The 22,483-nt window shown below is 40.2% G+C and overlaps 1 protein-coding gene across 2 annotated transcripts in view; it reads right to left on the bottom strand.

Annotated features, from left to right (window-relative positions):
* Positions 1–22,483, bottom strand: part of LOC117211743 (transcriptional regulator ERG homolog) — a 66,714-nt gene that overhangs the window by 8,920 nt on the left and 35,311 nt on the right. For both annotated transcript variants that reach the window (XM_033455948.1, XM_033455947.1), the window contains exon 3: positions 13,554–13,613. In XM_033455948.1, coding sequence (XP_033311839.1) covers positions 13,554–13,613 — 60 coding nt within the window. The remainder of the gene's footprint in view (positions 1–13,553; positions 13,614–22,483) is intronic.

Below are 22,483 nucleotides of genomic sequence, written 5' to 3'. Positions count from 1 at the left end.
GATTTTCATATTTCCTCTAGCTTTGCACAAGCACGGGAGAAACGAATTTGAAACATTGTTACTGGAAAAGATATGCCTCTATATTTCAATAGCTTGGCAAAAGTTCATAAGATGTTAGAAAATCAGTTAAAAATCTGCAGCTGGTGTTACGCTATGTTAACAAGCAGCACCTGCCCACTGAGACCTTATTTGCATCCCTATTCCAGCTGTTTCATCCGTCTACATAAATTATTCTCACGATACAATATCACAGCGTCTAAACTAAACAAAAACATTGGAAAGGCAGAAATGCAAACTTTCAAGTTGTAACGTTCAAGTACTATACATGACCTGTTTAACTGTATCACATAAGGAGAGTCAGCCGAGTCAGTCATACTATACAGACAGCAAGTCAACAAGTTCCTTCTGTATGTTGCCTATTGTACAGTCTAACATCATCAGACCACTTTTCAAAGAGCTCTCATTAACTGGCTTTTATTAACCTGTCTAATCTTTTCAGCGGGTTAAACGGAATCTTCAGAGGAGAAACTATGATCCATATTATGAGTAAGACTGTCAAACAATTGAAAATAGAGGAAAGCAAAAGAAGAGTTAAACGTCGAACGAAGAAGTTTGGATTAGATTGGACATTTCTTCGCCACAATATAAATTATTACGTGATGATAAACGAGGTAGCATAAACCAACTTCATTGAGATCGAGTCAACTGTACTTATCTTTAATATACAACTCATATTGTTGTATAGTTGAATGACTATAGTCACCTTCAGTATATCTAGCGTAATTGGAAGTTTGACATCGGTTTTATATAGCGAGTGCTCGACATTGGTTGATTGTAAGTCATCTTTAGTATATACATCACATGAGTACATTGTTTAATCATAGTCACTTTAATTAAGATACTAGAACTCTATAATCGGGTGTACCCAGCACCCTTACCACGTCGAGTTAATTCCTTAATTGTTTCTTATAGGCTTACAAATAAAAGTCCTCCAAATAAAAGTTAAAATCTGAATTTATAAATTAATTTGATAATCATGTCACTCAATCTAATTCATGTTTACTAATGGTAAGACACTTGATTCCATCTATTATTTAACAGCGAAATTATGGCAATATTTATAATACCTGATATCTTCCAGCACTTTAGAATGGCAGTTGAGATTTAAGAATCATATAGCCAAAGATTGTGTGGTACAGCGTATGTTCTAACTATAAAGTTCAAAGGTCAGTAGCACAGAAGTCATCGACAGTCGTGTACGTCAGACACGTTACGTCAGTTCGAATAGACGTTCTGCTATTGTCACGCGTATATCTGCGCATTCACGAGCAATTACCCGGGGTGGGGTAATCCCGTTAGGCGACGTACAGCTTCCACGGGGGAGGATCAAAGGACTCGCTATTCCAAGCTGCTGCACTCTTTGGTTGTTTCAGTCGTCGCTACAATGCTACTGGGGCCTGCAAGAAGGGGAATCATCCACGTCTACGTCGTTCCACGACTTTGTTGGAACTTGGGCAACTTCCTAATGCACACCTCTGTTCAACCAGCGTCGCTACGCAGCTTCGTACAATTATCGTTACTATTCCGTTTCCGTACCTTTCCCATATTTTTAGCCCTTTATATCTGAACTTCCAGTTTCGTTTTTCTGCCACAAGTGTTAACAAATCCTCTTGATACTGTCTTTGCACCATACATTTGTCATTTGCATAATACATCTTGAATTTCTATGGAATTAGAAAATGAGCGGGCTTTCAGATCTTGATGATGTGGCGAAGATTGAAATGGTAAAGAATTCTTACTGGAACTGGACCTATCAGAGATATTTTGGATATTTTGCTCCCACGATTAGTAAAACTATTCAGGTACTTTTATCTCTTAAACTAATTACTGTCGTTTATCGAGACAGAGACATTATTATTATTATATATGCCTGTCTACTTTTATTACAACATCTGTATATTAACATACTTAGGTATCCACCATTATCAGGAGCAACGCTAATTTTTTAATAAGCGCTGAAGCTTGAAAGGAAACATTTATATCGGAAATTAACTTGCATTCGTGAGTACATTCTTGCTGTAATTGAACCTGCCTTTAGGGGCTACATAATTTTCTTAGACATTTCATAAGTACTTCCTGTATACGTGATTTTTAATTATTTTCAGAGAAACTGACGCGGCACACGCTAAATCTTCTGTACTTATACGGTTAGCAGAGAACGCGGCAGCGCGGTGGAAAAATTCTGCAACGCGACACGAGACGGCAATCGCTTAATTGTGATTAATTGCGGTTTTACCAGGAAAAGATCGCGTTGTAACTGGCGCGAGTCGCTCAAGCGATTCGCTTGCTCGCGCAACTTTAAAGAGCCAGTTGCGTGCAATGCTTGTTTCCTTACTTTCACGCATCGTATCGAAACTATAGCCCTCTTGATTTCTCAGCCATTCTACTCGATCGTGCACGCTGATCCTTTTTCACGATAACGGTTAAGACCATCCTCTTTCTACCTCTGGCTGACCGCCGCAAATAACTTTATTGCGGCAATTAAAATTATCGCTGTCCCGGTTAAATCATCTGGTATTATAACATTTTTTTCACGATAAGCTTCTTTCTCTTAAATTCTTAGTATATACGTTCATGGAAATGTATTTTCATTATTTTTCCAAATCAACACACGCACTCTCTTTTGGAGTTTACTCTTTTGGAGAAGATCCAATATTCTGCACAAATATTTTCTTTAGGTCTTTGATGCTTCCTAATCCTATTCACCTTACAAGTTTTTGCTAGGAACCAGATTAGTTCTATAGATATGTATAAATTGTAGCTTGGCAGCTCTAGTGTTAATTAAACGGTACATGATGTAAATGTCAAATAATCTTGAAATCTCTACGTACAATAATTCTATCCAACTTATAATTCCTCTGACTGCTAAAGTATAACAAAATTTTGCACACATGGATGATTGGCTTTTAAATTATTTTCCAGGAGGCTGTGTAATTATATCATCCTTGATGTTCATGTCACAGGAAAATGTCCCATGAACCGCGATACAATTTACCTGCATCACGTTCAAGATGAATACTTACAAGATGTAAGCTTAAGGTAGATTTATTTCATCTATTAGTCTGTAAAATCCCATTAACCACCAAACTATACATAAGAAGACCTTGCGTTAAAATTTATACGAATTAAAAGTCCAATATGCTTTTATAAGGTACGATGGAAGGAGGAAAGTTTCGATGCCTATTGCTGCGACATCCGGTTTCCGGGCAAGTGAAATGGCGAATGGAATAATTTAATACAGGGGCGATACAAGGGCCAAAGCGATCGGTCTAATCGTGTCTGAACGAGGTTAAAACACCGGCACCCGCCGCTCTTATTTACGTCCGACAATAAGTCAATTCATCACTCTGCGATTTGGCCTTAAGTGGTATCACTGACTCATACACACAGCCGTCTGGAGCGGTGTGCCTATTTCGGGCATAAATCACAGTTGCCCGTGCGGTGCGTAATAATGAACAAGCGAGCGTAGCACGCGACCCTTTAAACGTGCTGGCTGGAAAATGAGTGGCTCGTAAGGTAGCAGGGATTAGCTTTGGTCCCTATGTGTCCCTGCTTAATCCTGAAAACGTTACGGGCCGCGAAATTCTTCACCCGTATCAGGTCACGTAAAAATGCAATTTTATGAGTACGTAGGTTTACAAACCAGGGGCCAGGCTATGCAGATAATAACGAAGATAAAGAAATGGATTTTTATTGCTTGATACATTGGTAAAGCTAGCGTATAATCAGTTTAGATATTTTAGGAGTATCGTGGTCGAAGGAATATTTTTAGAACGGTAACTCTAGGATTTGAATTGCGAGGGCAAAATCGTTTCTAGTAAACGCATGCAGTCGGCGATGCAATTGCGTTTGCTCAGAGAAATAGAAGATACCAGGGAAGATAGCACGAATTCAAGCTTAAACATAAATAATTGCACGGTGCTACGATAAGAATGGTAAGTTGTTGGTAAGCAAGTAACAAATAAATAATTAATCAGCGAAGAACTTGATTGATGATTAGTTCTGTATGTATTAAGGGGCACCATAGGCAGCTAATACTCTGAATACTCTGGTAATATAAAGATGCACGGAAGAAGATGTATTACTGTTACACCAATTTATGATTAACATAGAATGCCTATCACTTTTCTATCTAGTCGTCGTAAGTAACTAATTATACAAATTCTATTATCCATTACTACTATTCCGACTTATCAATACCTGAAGTATATTGTACGATAATATATTACCAGACAATAATATTACTTGAATAACAAATAACAGGTTGTACGTTATAAATTTCTATTGCTCGTTTCTATGGTATAGCTACCTTGCATTAAATAGGACAATTAAACAGACTTTACTTTACTTATTTTATTATCAAACTTGTTACCATCATGCTGAAACTGAAACGTTGCAGGTCCACGTAAAACCCAAAGTCCTTTACCGGAGCTACCAAGTATAAAAACTATATTGCCGTGGCAATGTAGGAGTCGCGACATTTTAGCCGAATGGCAGCGGGAGACGCGGATAAACCAGGAAGTACGGGGAACCGACCGGATCCGGCGAAGTTCTGGCACGGATTTCGTTCACAGGCTCGTGGCCCACGGCCACGAAAACCCGGGAGACATGGATCGTGGGCAACAAGTCACCGGGAAACGGCGCGTGACCGCCACATTCACGCTGCCAGATTTACGACAATAAAAATGGGCGCCGCCGAATGCAGGATCGTCCTTTCGCCGGATAAACAATACCGTTGATAGAATTATGGCCTTGTCGTTCGATTTTCGATGCGACGATCTCCTCGAGCGACTGCCTGTAGTATTGTGTCCTTTTTCCAGCCTGTATTGAGGAATCGATTCGCTTTATCGGGCAACAATTACGACACCGCAACGGCAATCACCATGTTTCAAAGGATGACTTCGACGTAGAAACGATTATCTTGATCAGAGTAATTAGCAGATTGCTCAGGTAGACTTCCCAGTATTAAATTTATTGTTTGGCAAAAATTCGATGGTATTAAATGTTTGGTATTGAATACAGTTGTCGTGGGATTATGGAAAAGGGGAAGAAGATAATGAAAGATATTTGGAACTGTTCAATGTTCGATCATTTTCATTGTCCATTGTGTGATGGACGACGAGGAATTTGCGGAATGTCTTTCCACGGTGAATATTTATGAATTTTAGACAGCTATAGTAGTGCCATGTCAGTTGACATTCCTATTCTCATCAATTAACCCTGCAATACTACATCTGTGTATACAGAATCCTCTTAGTACTGTACTGGGAAGTTCTATGCCATAAACACGAGAATAAGTAAAACTAAAGTTTAAATATCCACTTTGTATAGATTGGAATTTATTCTTGAATAGTTATGGGAGCTTCCAGTGCGAGAAAATCATTAGAACATACAAGTAACAAAGACTTACCATTTTTCAACGATAATTAGAGTACGCAGTATACTACTTACTACAATATTCCAAGATTAATAGACTACTAATTTTACAATCGCGAGATTTCGTATACGGCTAAACAAAATACTGAAGATCTCTTAGTACTCTCTTTTGTTATCTCACCAAATACGCCGTTAATCCATCATTCACTAAGGCTATCATTCTCGCTTCTCTGCTCAATAATTCTCTCGTCGTTTTATCACTTTAAACATGAACTTGGGAAACTTCGAATGTACCAGTCACTACATATATACGTAATGTCGTTCTAGAAACCTCGTGTCACATTTGGATTCGATACATCGATGGCCAATGTGCTTGAAGAAGGGTTGCTGCAAGGATACAAGGATATAAGAATGGCTGGATCGGTACCGGTCGTGTCTCAGCCACAATATTATTCTTCCAGCCGATACAACGTTTGGATGGAATGGGAATGGCGAAAGAAACGTTGGTAACATATTGGAGGGGTCGCGGGATACGTCCAAGTCGCTCGTATTATGCCTTCTCGCCAGTACATACACGGCCACGTGCCTATGCGTGACACGTTTACGCTTGGCTGGCCGCATTTCCACTCTCTCCCTCCGTATCGGCCCGTATTCATCTCCGATTTCTTGTTGGGGTGCGCGCCGATTGCGTTTCCACTTTAACCGTGCGTCGTTCAACGTCTATCAACGGGTACACGAGCTGCATGCTACTTAAATCCGCACGAATCCAGCCGTCTGATGAACATGCTCAATATGATAGCCTTTTTATTTGCGAACATCGATATTTTGTATGGCGTTGAGTAGGGTATTTAAGAAGAGGATATATTGTATCGTGTTTCTTTGATCTAGAGAGTATTTAAGAAGGGAAATGTTTGTTTGGTATTAGACGACAAATCGTTTATGCAAAGTTTAGAGTTCTGTTGTTTTAGCAAACGACGAGCAGATTAAAAGATTCGTAATTTATTCAAGGTACATACAATGACATTGTACGCGATTGCGATTGAACCAAATCCTTAGAAGCTACTTTAATAGGGACTCGTTTAATTTTTACTTTTGATTTCGGCTTTCTATTATCTCGCATTTGTACAACTCGTCGCGTCATTTTGTACAACTTTCGTCCACGAAGTATTATCAGTTGTGACATTTATTAACGCTATTTAAAACACGTAGCATACAAACTTATAAATCTCGTTTGTAATATAACAGTTTATAAGTTGTAAACTTATTTAACTTTTTTACAGGAACAGGTAAATCCTTTCAAAGTAACCGTTATCGAATATGTTTTAACGATAGTCACGATAATAAGTGTATACGCTTAACAGGGGGAATGATTATTAAGCGATGCCCGGGATCGGGTTCGCGCAGACAGAGACGTTTGAACCTAAGGATCGGTACGGTTGAGGCCGTGTGAACGCGTTCGTGTCGGCATTAATTGAACTTTGCTCGATAAGCATTACGGGATTTCATGCAAAAGAAAATCTTTCGGCGCGTTAAGATCATCCGGTGAGACAAGAATCCTTTTCCTTCGAGTGTGTTCATTCGGTCGGTTGTCGCGTTCACGCTATGCGATAATTAGGAAACGATTAATTTCGCTCCGCGTAACACGTCGTTACAAATGGGATTTGATACAACCAACAGTTTATCTGATGAACAAAAACATATTACCCTGAGCACGAACGACGTAATGCGGTAAAGAAAATACGTAGTTAACAGCGCCAGTGAAACGATAAAAGCTGTTGTTCTTCAAGGTGTAAAAATTCGTCTTATGCCTCTAAACGCATATGAATATCGCGTAATTTGTTTAGGGCCTTCGAATCGAGACTGAAATTCGTTTGTTTCAAATTTCAGATTTTGCAGATTGCACGAAGTATTCACTTTACATCGGTATTTATGTATCAGTGGATTCTTGAGGATGCTGGCTAAAATACTTGCGAGACGTTGCGTTATTTCTTTGCAGAAGATACATCTGTCATTAGGTATAAAAGAATCTTCTTGTCTTGACGATTGTATTATACCTTGCGTGATTTTTCCAATTCACTATTAACGTACATACTCCTTGCAATGTTCATCGTTATCCTTTCATATACCTCGGTATCTGAAGGCTTGAACTGCCATGTTTCAGAAGCTTTTATCCGCTCAGGAACAGCTTATATTCACAAAAGTAATTATTCCTCAAGCCCGTCTCTCAATACTTGATCCTAAAGTTTCGACATGTTCTATCCTCTACGATTCTCCAAGTTCATTTTCTCAGATTACACATGTTTATTATCATTGCAGGTACTTTGGATTTCTAGAGTCTACCCTGCAACACTCTGCGACCTTTCATCCATCCAAGAGGAGTTCACATCCGCAAAAAGCAGGCGATCATTGCTCTTCAAGCACCTTCTCATATCTGGTTTCCCAAGTTTCACCATGTTCGTCTTCCATAATAATGCTACAACTAAATGAATGAACTACAATGCTACAATGAGAAAACCATGAAACACGAAAAATTACAAACTGGTAGTTCTAGTATCGAAACGTTCTACGCAACAAACCAATCTACCAACCTCCCCACCCAACTACCTTCCACAAAGGACTAACTGTTCCAAGCGAGTCAACGCATGGACAAACGTTACAACCATAAACATCCAAACGAAGTCTCAGCGTTGTTTGCTTACCTTTCACCTCCCTCTACACTTTCAACCAGAGGCCTGATTTCAATTCACCGTTGAATCACGGTAACCTGACGTTCGATTGCACTTTTTCAAACGCCCATTACCCCGGAGATCCGGCGTGGAGGGTGGCCAGGTCGTTACCTATGGGTGTCGAGGTGGTATGATAGTCACGGCATACGTGATCAGGCGCGTGAGCGAACTGCCAAGGCACGCGTCGCCGTGCCGGAGTACGTAATTATCATAGGGAAGTTAGGGTTGCCTTCGGATACACATACACACATATACACATGTGTAAATACATATGTATACGTATGTGTGCACAGATGTAGGAATATATGTACACGTGGGAGAGAGGTCGAGGGTTGGTCGACTTGGGTCAGCAAGTCACGCGAGGCACGCTCGTGGCGGACGTGGAAACAGGGAGGAGTACTTTTATTGTTCTACTAGTTGTCTTAGAGTCGCTTTTCCTGGCCACTGGGCAGACCGGTTGAGAACGGAGGTCGATATCTATGCCTGGACGAACCTTTTACCCTCGTGCATGCCTGTTCCTTTCGTGGAACATGTCTGACCTTTCGTGTGACTTCTCGATCGCCAATTTTTTGAGCACTTTCAGACTGCCGTACAGGTGTGGAGAACTGGACGAAGGTATCGGATCGGAGATTTTTGATTTTGAAGATAACGCGGAGAATTTCCTTCCGGAAAATTTGTGCTATAGAGATGATTTAAATGTCAATTATTCTTGTCGTTGAATCGTAGTAGAAATTAGTAAGACGACGATGATCGATAGTAATAAGATTCTAAATCTAAAGTGGATTTTCTCTTTTTAGGGAATTTTTGTACGGTGTCCAAGAGTAAGCAAGTAAAAGATAAATGTCGGAGCTGATAATATTGCAAAGCAACACAGCGCCTGGTATATTCGCCTATGGTTACGCAACAGAGTCGCCAGTTTCTTCCGAAGAAATCGCGTGAACAAAATGCGCCGTGGAGCTTCCTTCCATCGATAAGAAGTATACAAGCGTAATCCACCATAAGTTTCGGCGAACACGCGATCAACGTTAATGACTCTGCTCGAATTACCACGGGGAACGTATATAAGTATCTGGAATATTCGTTTATGGCCTAGTGAACCTATCGTTGGATAGTTTATCAGCAGACCGCGGGTTTTTGATGCATGTGTGCGAAATTCAAGTATGCAAAAATGCACAGAACGCATATCAAATATTCAAAGTAGAGCTTTTTTTTTTAACGTTTAATAACTTTTTAATAACGTTTTCGATGTCAAACCTCTATTTAAATTCTATTTCTGTAATTTTTTCATCTCTCTAAAAATCTACAAAGATATAAATTTGCATAAAAATCTGCAGTCTATTCATCGCCATCCACCACCTCGAAGAAATGGGAAGAGTATCGAAGAAGATATCGTCGTATCGTTGGAAACGCATTCTAAATTATTCTCGACAGAAAGGGATATTGTTAGAAGAAGAGCAAATTAATTTGGCCTGTGAGAGGTGTGCGGACGAAAGGGTAGCTTGTAATTTCAATTTGACGCGAGAGCCACAAAGTGGCCCGGGGCCAACACGCGTCGTCGCGTAATTTCACGAGGTTCCTGCTGACGATGGTTTCGTTCCCTTTCGCGTTGCCCCGTGATGTGTAAACCGAGTCAAAGGAAGTTGGCCGCGATCAGAACGATGTTGACGATTTGCGAGCTTGCTGGAGACGTTGATGCGTGAAATGATAAAAGGCGAGGTGTAGAGACTGAGTAAGCTAGGATTTTGTAGTGTAGTAACAGAAGGTGCTGGGTCACCGGTTCCAGAGAAATTTTCGCTAACTCAGAGTTTGCTGACTTTCACGATAAACAATGAATGTTATAGGACTTCTAGAATTTTAATTTCTCTTGTGTTTGCAATTGAAAGCTGAGGAAACGATCACCGCTAATAGTTTCCTTCGTCGTTCTATCAGACTATGGTAATCACCTTTCGCGTTACATTTCGAGTTTCCAATATTATGATAAACAAACGACAAGGCCGACCATGTAAATTTATTTAGGAGGGGAAAATTTACATGAATTCACGAGCCAGTTTGTTTGATGACATTTTGCCTTTTGTATCAAAAACAGTCAGTAAAATTCCTATATCTGAAAAGAAAGCGAGCCTTGTGTTAAATAAATGATAAAAATGAATCATACGCGAAGTCTGAATATTAGAAGAATTGAAATATAATAAGAACTGTAAATTGAAAGTTTTGTGCGAGCGAAATAATTTGAAATTCTGACGCTCTTTTTGTAATATCGGACGTAATTATCGTACGATAAGTAGAATTTCACAATCTAAAAGGGACCATAAATAAATATGGATACGAGCTCGTAATTGTACGAATATAAGTAATATAAATGAATGAAATTGAACTTCAAGAACTACAAGAAAAAACATAACAAAGACATCTAGAAAAATATGAAGAAAGAATACTATTCGACTCTTAAACGCTAAAACAAGCAATGACTATAAAATCGATCGTAAAATAATGAAGTATAACATTTTTACCGAATAAGTCAAACCGACAGACAAGTCTTTTACCGCTTAAATCCTTGAAAGTATGCCGTAGCAAATTTGTAAAATTATTATACAATACTAAAAATTACCATTTACCTATATCGGCTATAGTACTCTGATAACTGTAGCGTTAAATCTTTCCTTATAAAACATATTTTGATCGATTCATTACTAATGTGTTTGATAAAATTAGTGACAAGTATTTGTAATTGATTTTTATATCAATTTGTCATACATTTTTCTACTTTTCTTTTTTTTTTAATAGTAATATCACTCGTTCCATTTTGAGGTATCAAGATACATTTGAAGTTTATTTGGAGAAAATTTCTATCTATACTTTTTCTATCCAATTCTGTAAGATATCAATCAAACTGAAAACAACCGTAATAAGAGAAAAGTATTAATTTGTAATCATAGAGTCGTACGCTTAAAGAATTGAGAAGGTAATTTAAATGAAAAGTGACCAAAGTTTCCGAAAGATTATCTGTATCCATAGTGTTCTTCGTTCTTCAGTTTTGATTTGAAAATGCTATCGCTGTGTGTACGATCCGCACGTGCGAACGAGACCATCAATTCCCTCTTTGACAACTGATCCATGGTGATTGCAATCTAACGAGGCGTCGAAACCACAAGCCGTTTACATCAAACCACCCCAAGCTAAACCTCTGAACTCCGCGAAATGATTGTGTCACTACGTATACCATGAAACCGGCCAATGTACCTGCTTAATGTGCGATCTTTCTGGTTCGTACAAACATCCACTCTTACAGTTATTATCTCTACGATGATTTACCTCCCAATTTTGTTACTAACGAGCACTGCTTTTATACGTTCAAATCTTTCCTATTAAATCTTTCAGAATTCACATTCGCTTCTTCAAACCATAAAGAAACGGGTAGTCCTGTTTCTTTAAGAAGTTCCTTAAGAAGGAACTGTCCTTCGCTTTGCTATTTCCTATCAAGCAAACCTACCTCCGTACACCTTTAATTTCCCATAAAGTGATTCGAAACCGATATTCGCTTTCTCAAACCAGACAAAAACGTGGAACAAAGAACATCCTACTATTGCTGAACTCCACTTCGCCTTTCATTTAAACCAAATCCAATTTACCTACCAAATTACCTTTTCCAGATCACAATTCCTCCATAGTTTCCAATATGCAAATCCACGCACAACTCTATATCCTTTTCTTTCAGCCATAAAATCTTCCAAAACCAACTTCCCACTCCGAGAACTCAAGATAAAATACCATCCTCCAATTCGTCCCTCTCTTCTTCGCCAAACCTCTGAATAGCGGAGAGTCAAAGCGTTAATTCGCTCTTTGCCAGCTGATCCATGGCGTTGTAACCTGGCCGGGCGTCCAGAAGCCGTTTATAACAAGCTGCCCGCGGGCAGGGCTCTCTGATCTCCGCGAGATGATTGTGCCAGCGCAGTCCACAGGGTGGGGCCTGGCTGTTCGGTGTTGCCGCGCGGCCAAGCGTCTCTACACAGCCCCCGGGGCTTGTTCTCTCTCTCTCTCTCTCTCTCTCTCGACGACAAAGGGGCCGCGGTTCAACGCGCCACAAAGCGCCGGGACGCCCACTCACACCCCGTCCTCACACACACCTACACGCACACATAATTCTCACATATACAAAGGCACATACAATCCAGTCTCATACATGGACATATCAAAGATATACACACACATGACATGCGTGCACACGTACGCACACGGAGGTATGCATGCGTGTATCCGCATATGCATAGGTAGAGTCACACAGATATATGTATAAATACTTGTATTCTATATATGCATATATATTATACACACACACACATACGTATGTGTATAAGGAGAAATATATATGTATATAACTGGACTGAGGATATTTATGCAAATTGGTATTTTTATTGAACACAACTGAAAGAGCAGAGATCCGGGCAGAGGTTTGTTTCGTCTAACAGATGTTAGAATAGATAATGTATTCTGGATATTTCGTATATGTTTGCAATTACAGGAAGCGCGTTCTCTGCACTTTTGCACCTTTAAATTTTTCATAAAAAATCCGCAGTACATATGCGAATATACCGTGTTCCATGTATTACGCTCTTATACAGATACGTGTACAGCTGCGTATATGTATGGGCAGAGAGTCGTAGATTCGAATACAAAGGCGAGAGAAGAAGGCAGGAGTCGCGACGCGTGAACTTGCACCCAGAGGCGCCTCCGACCACCCTTTGGCCGGGCTGTATGTAGCGAATCGAGAACGGGGAGAAGGAAAATCTGGAGGTGGAGAAGGGAGAAGGAGGGACTGGAGTCCTAGCACCCGTGGCCGATAAGATGGCAACAAGGATCGATTCGTAGAGACGACTTCTCTCTGGCGGTTTCGGTTACGAGGCTTCTTATGGTAGAGTTATTGGGGTTTGTTAGGTTCTTCCTGGAATTTCTGCATAGATTTTCTACTCTAACCGTTAGCCACATCTGTCTGTCTTTTCTTCTTCATTAGCTTTTCTATTTCAAAATCGCTTCTTCTTTGGGAAGAGCACGATGACAAAAACGGGGAATTTTTCTCCAAAAAAACGATCAAGATTAGAAACGATCAAAGAAATGTTTAGCCTGTTTAAGATCTGCTGGCAAAAATCGATAAATCATCTACATTCTATCTTTTGCGTGGTGTTCTAGAGGAAGCCATTTCGACAAATCGACCAGCTACAATTTCAAGAAACACCGTCACTTACACAGCAACAGGAACATTCTACGACGTATGAACGTCAGGTCGAAACGATTATTCCTACCACGAACTACTGCAAACGTCCGAAAGTACGAACCTCCGATCATAACGATAGAACGTCAAATTACTATGAACTAGGAATAACGAAAGAAACTTACCCTGTCCAGGAGCTGGCGACGTGGCGTGGCTCCAGCCTCCTTTGTACGAGCTGCTGGCATCTGTAACGCGAAGGAAAAGAGAAGCTCGCATAAATACGAATCACAGAATCATCAAAATAAATCTTTCGACGCTCAGACGTCATAATTTCAATGAAAATAACAGTTTACAACACGATGTTGAGAGAAAAGCAGCACATCGATCGAGCTATAAAATGCAGCCCAGGCACGTGTTACATTCGCTTCGCGATCCCTCACGAGAGATTACACAATTTTCTTTTTCTCTGTTTTTTAGGTCAAGTTATTAGAAGACGTATACCGTCTGCAATTGCAAGGTAATCAGTTCTGTGAATCGCTTGGTGGCCGTAAAGTATATCTGATCGCCGCCTTCCAGCGAGTTTCGTTGAAAAACAATTCCTTAAGAAAATCTTTACGACCCCTTAACGATACACCGCCTTCTTCCAAGTCCGTGCACTTTGGAAAATATGATCCACCGGCCTCGACGATCGATTAAAATCGCTTTTCGCTTGGCGAGAGGACGGTGCTTGCGAAGTTTGCGTTCCGATCGTCGAGAACAGTTTCTTCGATTATCGTTAGAATGGCTCAAAATTACCGAGTCACGTTTGCTACGATATTCTGTCCATTGCCATCTTCTTACATCTGTGGTCCAACGTCTCGTCATACTGTGGCTGACTGCTCTATGCATTTTTCAACAGATTAAAATACCTCTTCTAATTCTTACATATCAAATTTCCACATTACATTTAGTTTCTCGCGATATTACGTAATCAGCCATATGCGTTACATAAATGACATTTATATTTTTGCTAACAAAGTATATTTATGTATTATTTTTATATACATCTATATATTTGCTAACAACATGCAACGCTATTTTAAACAAATACAAATAAAATAGAGCAATCGCACTGTGATGTGATATTGGATGATATTGGACCATAAATACAAGAAGATGAGCAGAGGAATTTTTTGTATATTGTATAAGAATGAATTTATAAGAATGCCATATAGCGGTATCCAAATATTAATGCGAATCACTGTACCGTTTTTTATTATATTTTCCAAATACTGAAATACTCTACCTATATTCTATATATCTAAAATCTGCTATATTTATCCGAACACCTATATTTATCTAAGATATTTATGTTAACACTGCTGTCACGGTGGTGATCGAAACGCGTGCACGGTATTGGTTTCAGGGACGTCGCAGGATCATCCCTTAGGAACCTTCGGTCGATTCTTCCGGCGGTGTTTCGAGCGCCGCCGGTCTGTTTGCAGACAGATATATTTTCATTTGGCAGTTATTGGCACGAGGGTGGCTCCCATGTGTATACACACGCGGTACGGTACGTCATGCTCGCAGAAAGTCCGTCTTTCTGTGCAAACAGAAGGCCTAGGTGTACGAAACGAGTCAACCTTTCGTCTTTACTATCCCCTTCATTTGATCTGGAGACCATGTTCCATTAATAGGGCCTCGGATTTCACGTTCACGAAAACGTCAGGGACTATTCGTGCGCTAATGTACCGTTTCAGCCTGCGAATCATCTACTCTCTTCCAATTACCTGCTCTCTTCTCTGGCTTTTCTAGTTACGTCTATTCGCATTAGAGGGGAGAGCTAATCTTTTTTAACGGATCGTCGCCACCTTTTTAAGCAAGTGAATGGTGGAATTATTTGCGGATTGTTGTATTCGCCGAGCTTCGTTTATGATACATTTTTTATTCAGATAAAATACCAGCAAATTTCATTATAAAGTTAGCAAAGAGCAACAGAAGGAGCCTCGAGTGGTTCGAGTAAGATGACCTGTTTTTCTTTTCTTACAAATAAATATAGAAATAAGTCCTTCGTAATGAAACTATAATCTTATTGTAAAATTTATTTACTGTTATTTGTTACACGAGGTTGTCACGTAGTATTGATAAAAATAATCTTTTTGCAGGGAAGACTAGAATCAGCTTGTCTTATTCGCCACGAAGAACTTTATCGTCCAAAGTCTGTGAATCTCTTTATTTAAGAAACTGAAAGGTGTCAGCCCCTTCAGCATCAAACGCGACAGAGAGAACAGAGAGTATCATTGGAAAAATCAAGCTATTCTTTTTTGTTATTTCGATGCATTCACTTGTCGCGAGGTTCCATGCACGCCATACAGCGTCAAACGAGACCATAGTGCCACGTGGTCGCACATGGATCATCGCTGGATCTAGATCGTCGTTATCGATTTATATCTTTTATATCTCGATCTTGTTCTCACTTTTGCGAACGAACAGAATTTATAGCGTTTTAAAAAAGTATTCAACGTAAAATTGGGACAAGAAATTTATTAATAAGACTTTCTTTTAGCGTTACGAAGTATAACAAAAGAATCTCTGAACTAAGAAAAACGTACACGATAGGAAGAAACGACAGATGAAATTTTAGAAGAAACAAAATTTGATCGAAACGATGAACAAAACGCGACAGGTATGACTCTGAGAACTGAAAATACAAAAATATTCTAAAAATGTCAGAAGACGTTAAATTGAATAGATTGCTCGACCAGGTCGTATCAGGTCGATTAATTTCAAACTAAATTAATATTTCGATCGAAATATACTTTTGTTACACTGTTTACAGAATCAGCTGCCAAGGGATCGACATCACCGGATTAATGGAGCGCATGGGGGCCCAAACGAAAGCCAGCCTCGCATAAAATAAAGAACCGCGCAAAGCTGAACGTGTTTCACATACGCAAATCGACGAACGTACCGGCGAACAGCATGGATAGATTGGTGAACGCCGTGGTGCGTGGGAGTTCCGCGGCGGTGGTCCCGCTGCTCTTAAGGTCCAGCATCGCGTGGCGTTGGCCCGTGTACCAGCAATCGCTGGATACGCTGGCCTACACGGGATATCTACACCCCCCTGTAGTGTCTCGAAATCACGGCACTACGAACGTCCAAACCGCTGGTAACCCCGTCGCCGACCAATCGAAACGTCTTCTCATAATCAAACAAGTATACCGCTCGATGAAGTGAAGAGAATGCAACCGAACCAAATGACCGAAACCTACTTCGAACTCGTTCGAACGGAACTTCTGGAAGAGTGTAAACTTAATCGACCAGATGTTACGAGGTTTACACGGTGGCGTCTACCTTCTCGATATCGATATTAATAATAAAAATCACGACACAAAGGAGGATCACGAAGAACGAATTCGATCGTTCGAATCTACGATACGAGTTGGTTGTCTGCGCGATAAGGGCGCCGATCATCTTGGCGACCCGCTCTGAGTGACACTGGCGGTCGAGGAACGTTTCTAGGGGCAGTGACGATAATCGTGCAACCTTGTCTCCGCCCATGAGTCTGGTTTTCGTTGAACGAGGCAATAGAACGGCCACCAGGGGTTGGCTCGTTGATGTGGCAAGGTAGGCGGGGTTTATGCTTGGACTTACACCCTCGAACCAAGGGGCGGATGAACGCCTGCGCTCTGTATAGAGTGAGAACCCTGTATACAGAGCGTGCGAGGGGTTAAAGAAGATGAGAAAGCGAGAGGAGAGTAAAAGAGGGCTGAGAACGAAGAGAGACGAAGTGTATGCCTATGTGTGTGTAGAGATGTGGAAATGTGTGTATGAAGAGGAAAACGACGGTACCAGGTTGCTAGGTGGCCGGGCACGAACGTACCGGACCTCCTGCACTTACCGACCGGCGTTGTCGACGACGTAGTTTGCCCCGGTAACGACGTGCCACCGGTTCCCTTCCGGAACAAACCCTCTGTGGTAACGGTGCCCGTTTAGAGAGAGAATGGTCAGGGAATTTTGGCAGTAATGGGCCAAGGTGTTTCCATTATTCTTCGCTTCGGACATTTTCTATGCTTCTTTCTTTTTACACCTTTACGGCCTTTACGCGGTTCGCAGTTCTTCTTAATTTTTGTTTGTCTACTTAGGTGGTTAGCGTTGTTCGTTTGATTTTGTCCTTTCTTCCTTTTTCGTATCTTGGAATTTCTTGGAACATCACAGGCTGATTCTTTGCAGGTGGGAGACGAGGAAGGAATCTGACAACTTTCAAGAGAACGAATCCTTGAGCTTTCTTTTCCTTTCTTCTGTTTCTTGCTCTCGACAAGAAGGATTAGAGGAATTACTTGGCAAGATCAGGACAAAGCATTCCCATTATTTTTCAACCTGCGTGTTTTCCACGCTTTTGTCTCTCTATGATCTTTGCGTGTTCTAAAACTTCTTTTTTGTTCTTTGTTTTTCTTTGTGTCTTGTACAATTTCTTGGACAGAGAAAGCAGGGGCAGTCGAGGACTTTATTTCTTCTGCTTGGTTCAATTTAATAAGAAAGATCGGGGATGTTCCCTTTCCCTTTCGTCTCCTAAAACGTTTCTAACAAACTACCCTTTAAACCGAAAACAACGCGGAGAACTGATTCCTATTGATCAACGAATTTTCCACGGTTGTAAATGCGAAACATTGGAATTATGTGGTGAATATACAATAGCGAACGCGGGCGATCGCAAGCTGTTTCGAGCGTGTTACATCGTAAACTTTCTTTGTCAGCATTATAATTGTGGATAAATAATCAATTAATTAAGACAGCCTCATGTTTTCGCGGTGCAAAGCAGATTTTATGGAAATCACCGTGGATGTTATAACCACCCCTATGGGGTGGTGGTGGCCAGAGGCAAAGGGAGTAATTGCAATGGAATGCAAATTGCGTTAATAACGGGGTCATCGCGTAATTTTCATCGCGACCGTTGCCCGCGGTACCCGACGGTATAATTATTATAATTTCCCGGTGAAAATATCGGCCCGTTAAACGATACCCATTGACAAGGGAAATCTGCGGCGACCATCGATCGACCGGCCAATGTGGCGAATTAAAAGCTGATTTCTACGATCTCTATCTCTGCTTTCGATATCGTTCGTTCATCGTACAACATGCGAAACAACTGTAACGTTTCGATATTTCTTGCATCGAGTTTTCATTATACAAACCTCTGCGAAGTGCTGTTCTAATAATATTGAGAATTTTCGGTGTTGGTACTTCAGAGGTGTTTCACCATATACAACGCTCACTACGCGCATTGCACATTTTTTTCAATATTTTCAGTTCTCTGAAAGTTTCTCGTCGACTGTTGGAACAACTCTGCTCTTCCAAAACTGCCTCTTGCCTCTTGCCTTAAAATGGCTAAAACATAGCAATGTAGCGATGCAGAAAAATTTAAGATACTTTTGCCGATGCTTTCATCTTTGTTGTACTTTATATTCATTTGACATTTTGTAGAAACTGTTAAAAACCGACGTTAGGCTTTTCTGTAAATATTCACTTTAGCGACGAAATCTATACGGCGAAAAGTATCCCAATAGGACTGTACTCAGCGCAAAGATGTTTTGCAAAGTAGACCAACGATGGTACACAACACAATGGAAAATATTCACGCAAAAAGGCAAAATTTGAAGAGGAGAGTCAGCCTCTGGCTACAAGAAGACGGAACACGTATTGAAGATCTATTATCATTTGCTGTATTTGTTTGTGGAGACTCGCGGTGCGTGTGTAGGTCTTTTGTCAACATTGACAACACGCTTTCTTATTTGTGAATCATGGAGCAAAGGATTAGAGGGAATATTAATCCTCTATGTTCTATATTCTATGTTATATATGATATGTTCTTATGGATTTCCATGAGTAAGCGGATTTAACGTTCGATCTACCATTTTTTTTCTTTTTTGCAGAAAAAGCTTGTACGAGGTAAGCTGTGGCTCGTGCGTCGTTCGAGGTTTGAGCATCACTGTGCGCGCCTTTGCTTATGCTGACCTCCTTTCGTTCGTGTAAGAAAGTTTGCTCGCGTGCAGGGATATTTTGGCCAAATTTTAATCGCCAGTAATTGAAAAACAATTTTGTTATTCTTCATTTTCGACTTATTTCCACTTCAAAGATCATCCTTTAAATTTCCTGACATCTGCAGCCGGACAGCCTGTGTATAACGAGAAAAGTGACGCGGGGCAAGATTATTTGAGTCAGCTCAGTTTCAAGCATGATCTTTGCACAGAATAATCATACTAATTTTATATTGTGACATGCTAATATAAGAACGAGAGTTACTTGAATCAAGTAAGAATTTCAGATAAAGAAACGTAGGAATTTCATAATCATTTTCAGATTATGAAAATTGTCTTTTGAACTGTGCAATAGGTAGCTTGAAATTGGAGAATGCAAAACTAATGCGAACTTGTTATTTCGATACGAAGCATCCTTCCAAGTATCCAGCGGCTATTGGTCGAATCTTGGAATACGCTTGGAACAGCGAGACCCGTGTGAAACTGCTTGGCGATCCGATGAAAATGTGTGTTACGTGAACTTAAAATCCAAGCAACTTGATTTTGAAAGCTGATCAAGGTTTTACACAAAAGAACGAGAAAGTTATGCAAATTTACAAGCTGGCGTTTTGTACTTACAATTTGTGTAATCTCCAATGTACGCACATATATTTTCAGTAACGTGCCAATTCTCGAACCGAGAGTTCTCCTCCTTTTATTTTATTTTCGTCTATTTCTTTCGTTCTGTGCTATTCTCTAAAAAAGTACTTTATCAAAGTAAAACGGGGACCGATTAAAAAGCCATCAAGACGATCGATTTCGAGGCAGGGCTTTTCGCGGAATATCGTGAAACGAGGGGGTGAAAGGACGATGAAGTTGAAAGTGGTCAGGGTGCGTGCGTGGCCACGTCGATGGTTCTCGTTTGCCTGCTTATGTCCGTGATTCACGCCAGCAGGATATCCCGTGCAACCGGAGGTCGAGTCGAAGAATATCAGTTCTGATCGTGCTTGTTACACGACCAGTCGATTCATGACTCAATACCAGAATCATCGTTCTCTACCTTGCGATATCATAAATTATTCGAGCCTGCTTTTCACTGCCTTATTTTTGCCTGCTATTACGAACTAACAATTCCCCCATTTTTTTATTTTAATCAAGTAGCGGTAAACCGAAGCAATAAATCAATCTAGTAGATACAGCATCAGGTATAAAATATTCATATGTAAAATGTAAAAAATATGGAGCGGCCGATAATTCTTAAGCGAAACAACTATCGACCATCTCGTTCGCCTTTTTCCTACAAATTTTTCCTTTCGGCTTCGCCTTTCTCTCTACGATCCAAAGATACAAAACGCTGTATTATGCTACGCTACTATACGAGACGTTATATAATATGATATTTGAAATACTCTGATTCTAAAAGTATAACGTACTCTATGGTATTAAAAAATATGCCAAATTTTCAAATACGACAGTACTTAAAAACTTTTCTTCCGTGTGCCATTTTTATCAGCGGTGACCTAAACATACGATTTAATTATGCTCGATTCAGCGGAGTTAATGGTAGAAGTTTGCTGGTCAGATAATACTAAGTCACTAGTTCAGATTTCAGATAAGCTTGGAATTTATCTGGAACGGAAAATCAGAGAGTTTCCTAGTAATTTTAGTTTCCTAATCTTTTATCAGACCCTTTTCTTTTTCTCTAGAATTTCGTATAAGGGTTGTATAGCGGGGCTCCCTAAACTGATGCGATCGACGAACGTCGAAGGCTGAAAGTGGCTGTGGCGGCAGCATCGACAGCTCCCATTAAAGTGTTTATAACCGTGGTTCACGTTATCAGGACACCCTACCTTTCATCGCGATGAAATATTTTCTAGGTGAAGAGTTTTCGTAAAGGACAGAGAATTCGTAAAGAATTTCCAATTTTTCGAACAGATTCCTCCTTGCCTTAATTATCATTGACGAACTTAACCAGTTATTAATAAATTTTCCATTTCTTTTGCAAGATCAAGTCTTCTGCGTCGTCCTCTTTTTGTCCTTGATAAATTTTTAATTATTTTTTAATTACTGAAAACAATTTACCAATTCTTTTAATATTTTTGCGATTTTTATCGATTATGTTATTATAAATATTAAATTACAAAAACAAAAAACAAAAAACTGAATACTCATTTCCACCCCACCGCCCTTTCTTCATCCAAACTACCCCATGGAAGGGCGTCGCCGTTCGACGTCCGTCGAAGGCTGAAAAGTGGCCAGCGTAGCCACTACGCTATAGTTACAGCTCCCATTAACCATTTACAGTCGTGATTCATTGTAAACAGGGCGGGAGAGATCACTATATAGGAGTCTGTCAGTGTTGGAATGCCTGTTTCCCGTATTTTGTACACAATTAGACAGACTACGTGACATTCGGAGAAGAAGTTGATTATACGTTATTTCTTCTTTCTTTTTTCTTCATATTTCTTTTTAAAGAGACGTTTGAATTTTGATTTTACTATACGATACCGTGGAGAAATTTCCAAGCTCTGTTTTACTTATAAAGATACCCAGGCAGAGGAAACAATTTTATTAAATATTAAAGAATAGACTGCGAGTTTATATGCAATTTCGTACCTTTACAAACACGACTAAAGAATTTGCTTTATGAAGTTAGAACGTCGCAAGTAACACTCCGCTCCGAGTATTTCTTCACAGTCCTTTGTATATTCTGTACGATTTGTGGATTTCTTCGCTTTCAAATTCATTAGAACCGCATAAAAATCCACGGTGCAATTATGAAATTTAGACGTGCGCTTTAAATTTCGTTTCAACGTTGGATGCTCCATCTAATCTCGGCCTATGAAAATATTACATACTCGATGGAAAACGGCTCGATCGAAGGCACAAAACGGTACCAATGCATTCAAAATCCATTTCTCTTCGCTCTCTCCCTATAAATGTACGGTAATAAATCGTGAACCCTACGAAGCCTAAAATCGACTCCCATAGCAGAAGGTCCACGTCGACATCCGACGTCTGTGGACCGAGACGGAGGAACGCGTTGTGCAACGTGTGCGAACGTGGAAGGGGGATGGTCGTCGCGGATACCCTTCGACCCCGACACGCGGACACTCGAG

This window comes from Bombus bifarius, unplaced genomic scaffold (assembly GCF_011952205.1).
Source record: "Bombus bifarius isolate JDL3187 unplaced genomic scaffold, Bbif_JDL3187 scf7180000008240, whole genome shotgun sequence".
Classification (NCBI taxonomy): domain Eukaryota; kingdom Metazoa; phylum Arthropoda; class Insecta; order Hymenoptera; family Apidae; genus Bombus; species Bombus bifarius.
Note: the sequence above shows the minus strand (reverse complement) of the source record. Positions and strands in the feature narration are given on the sequence as shown.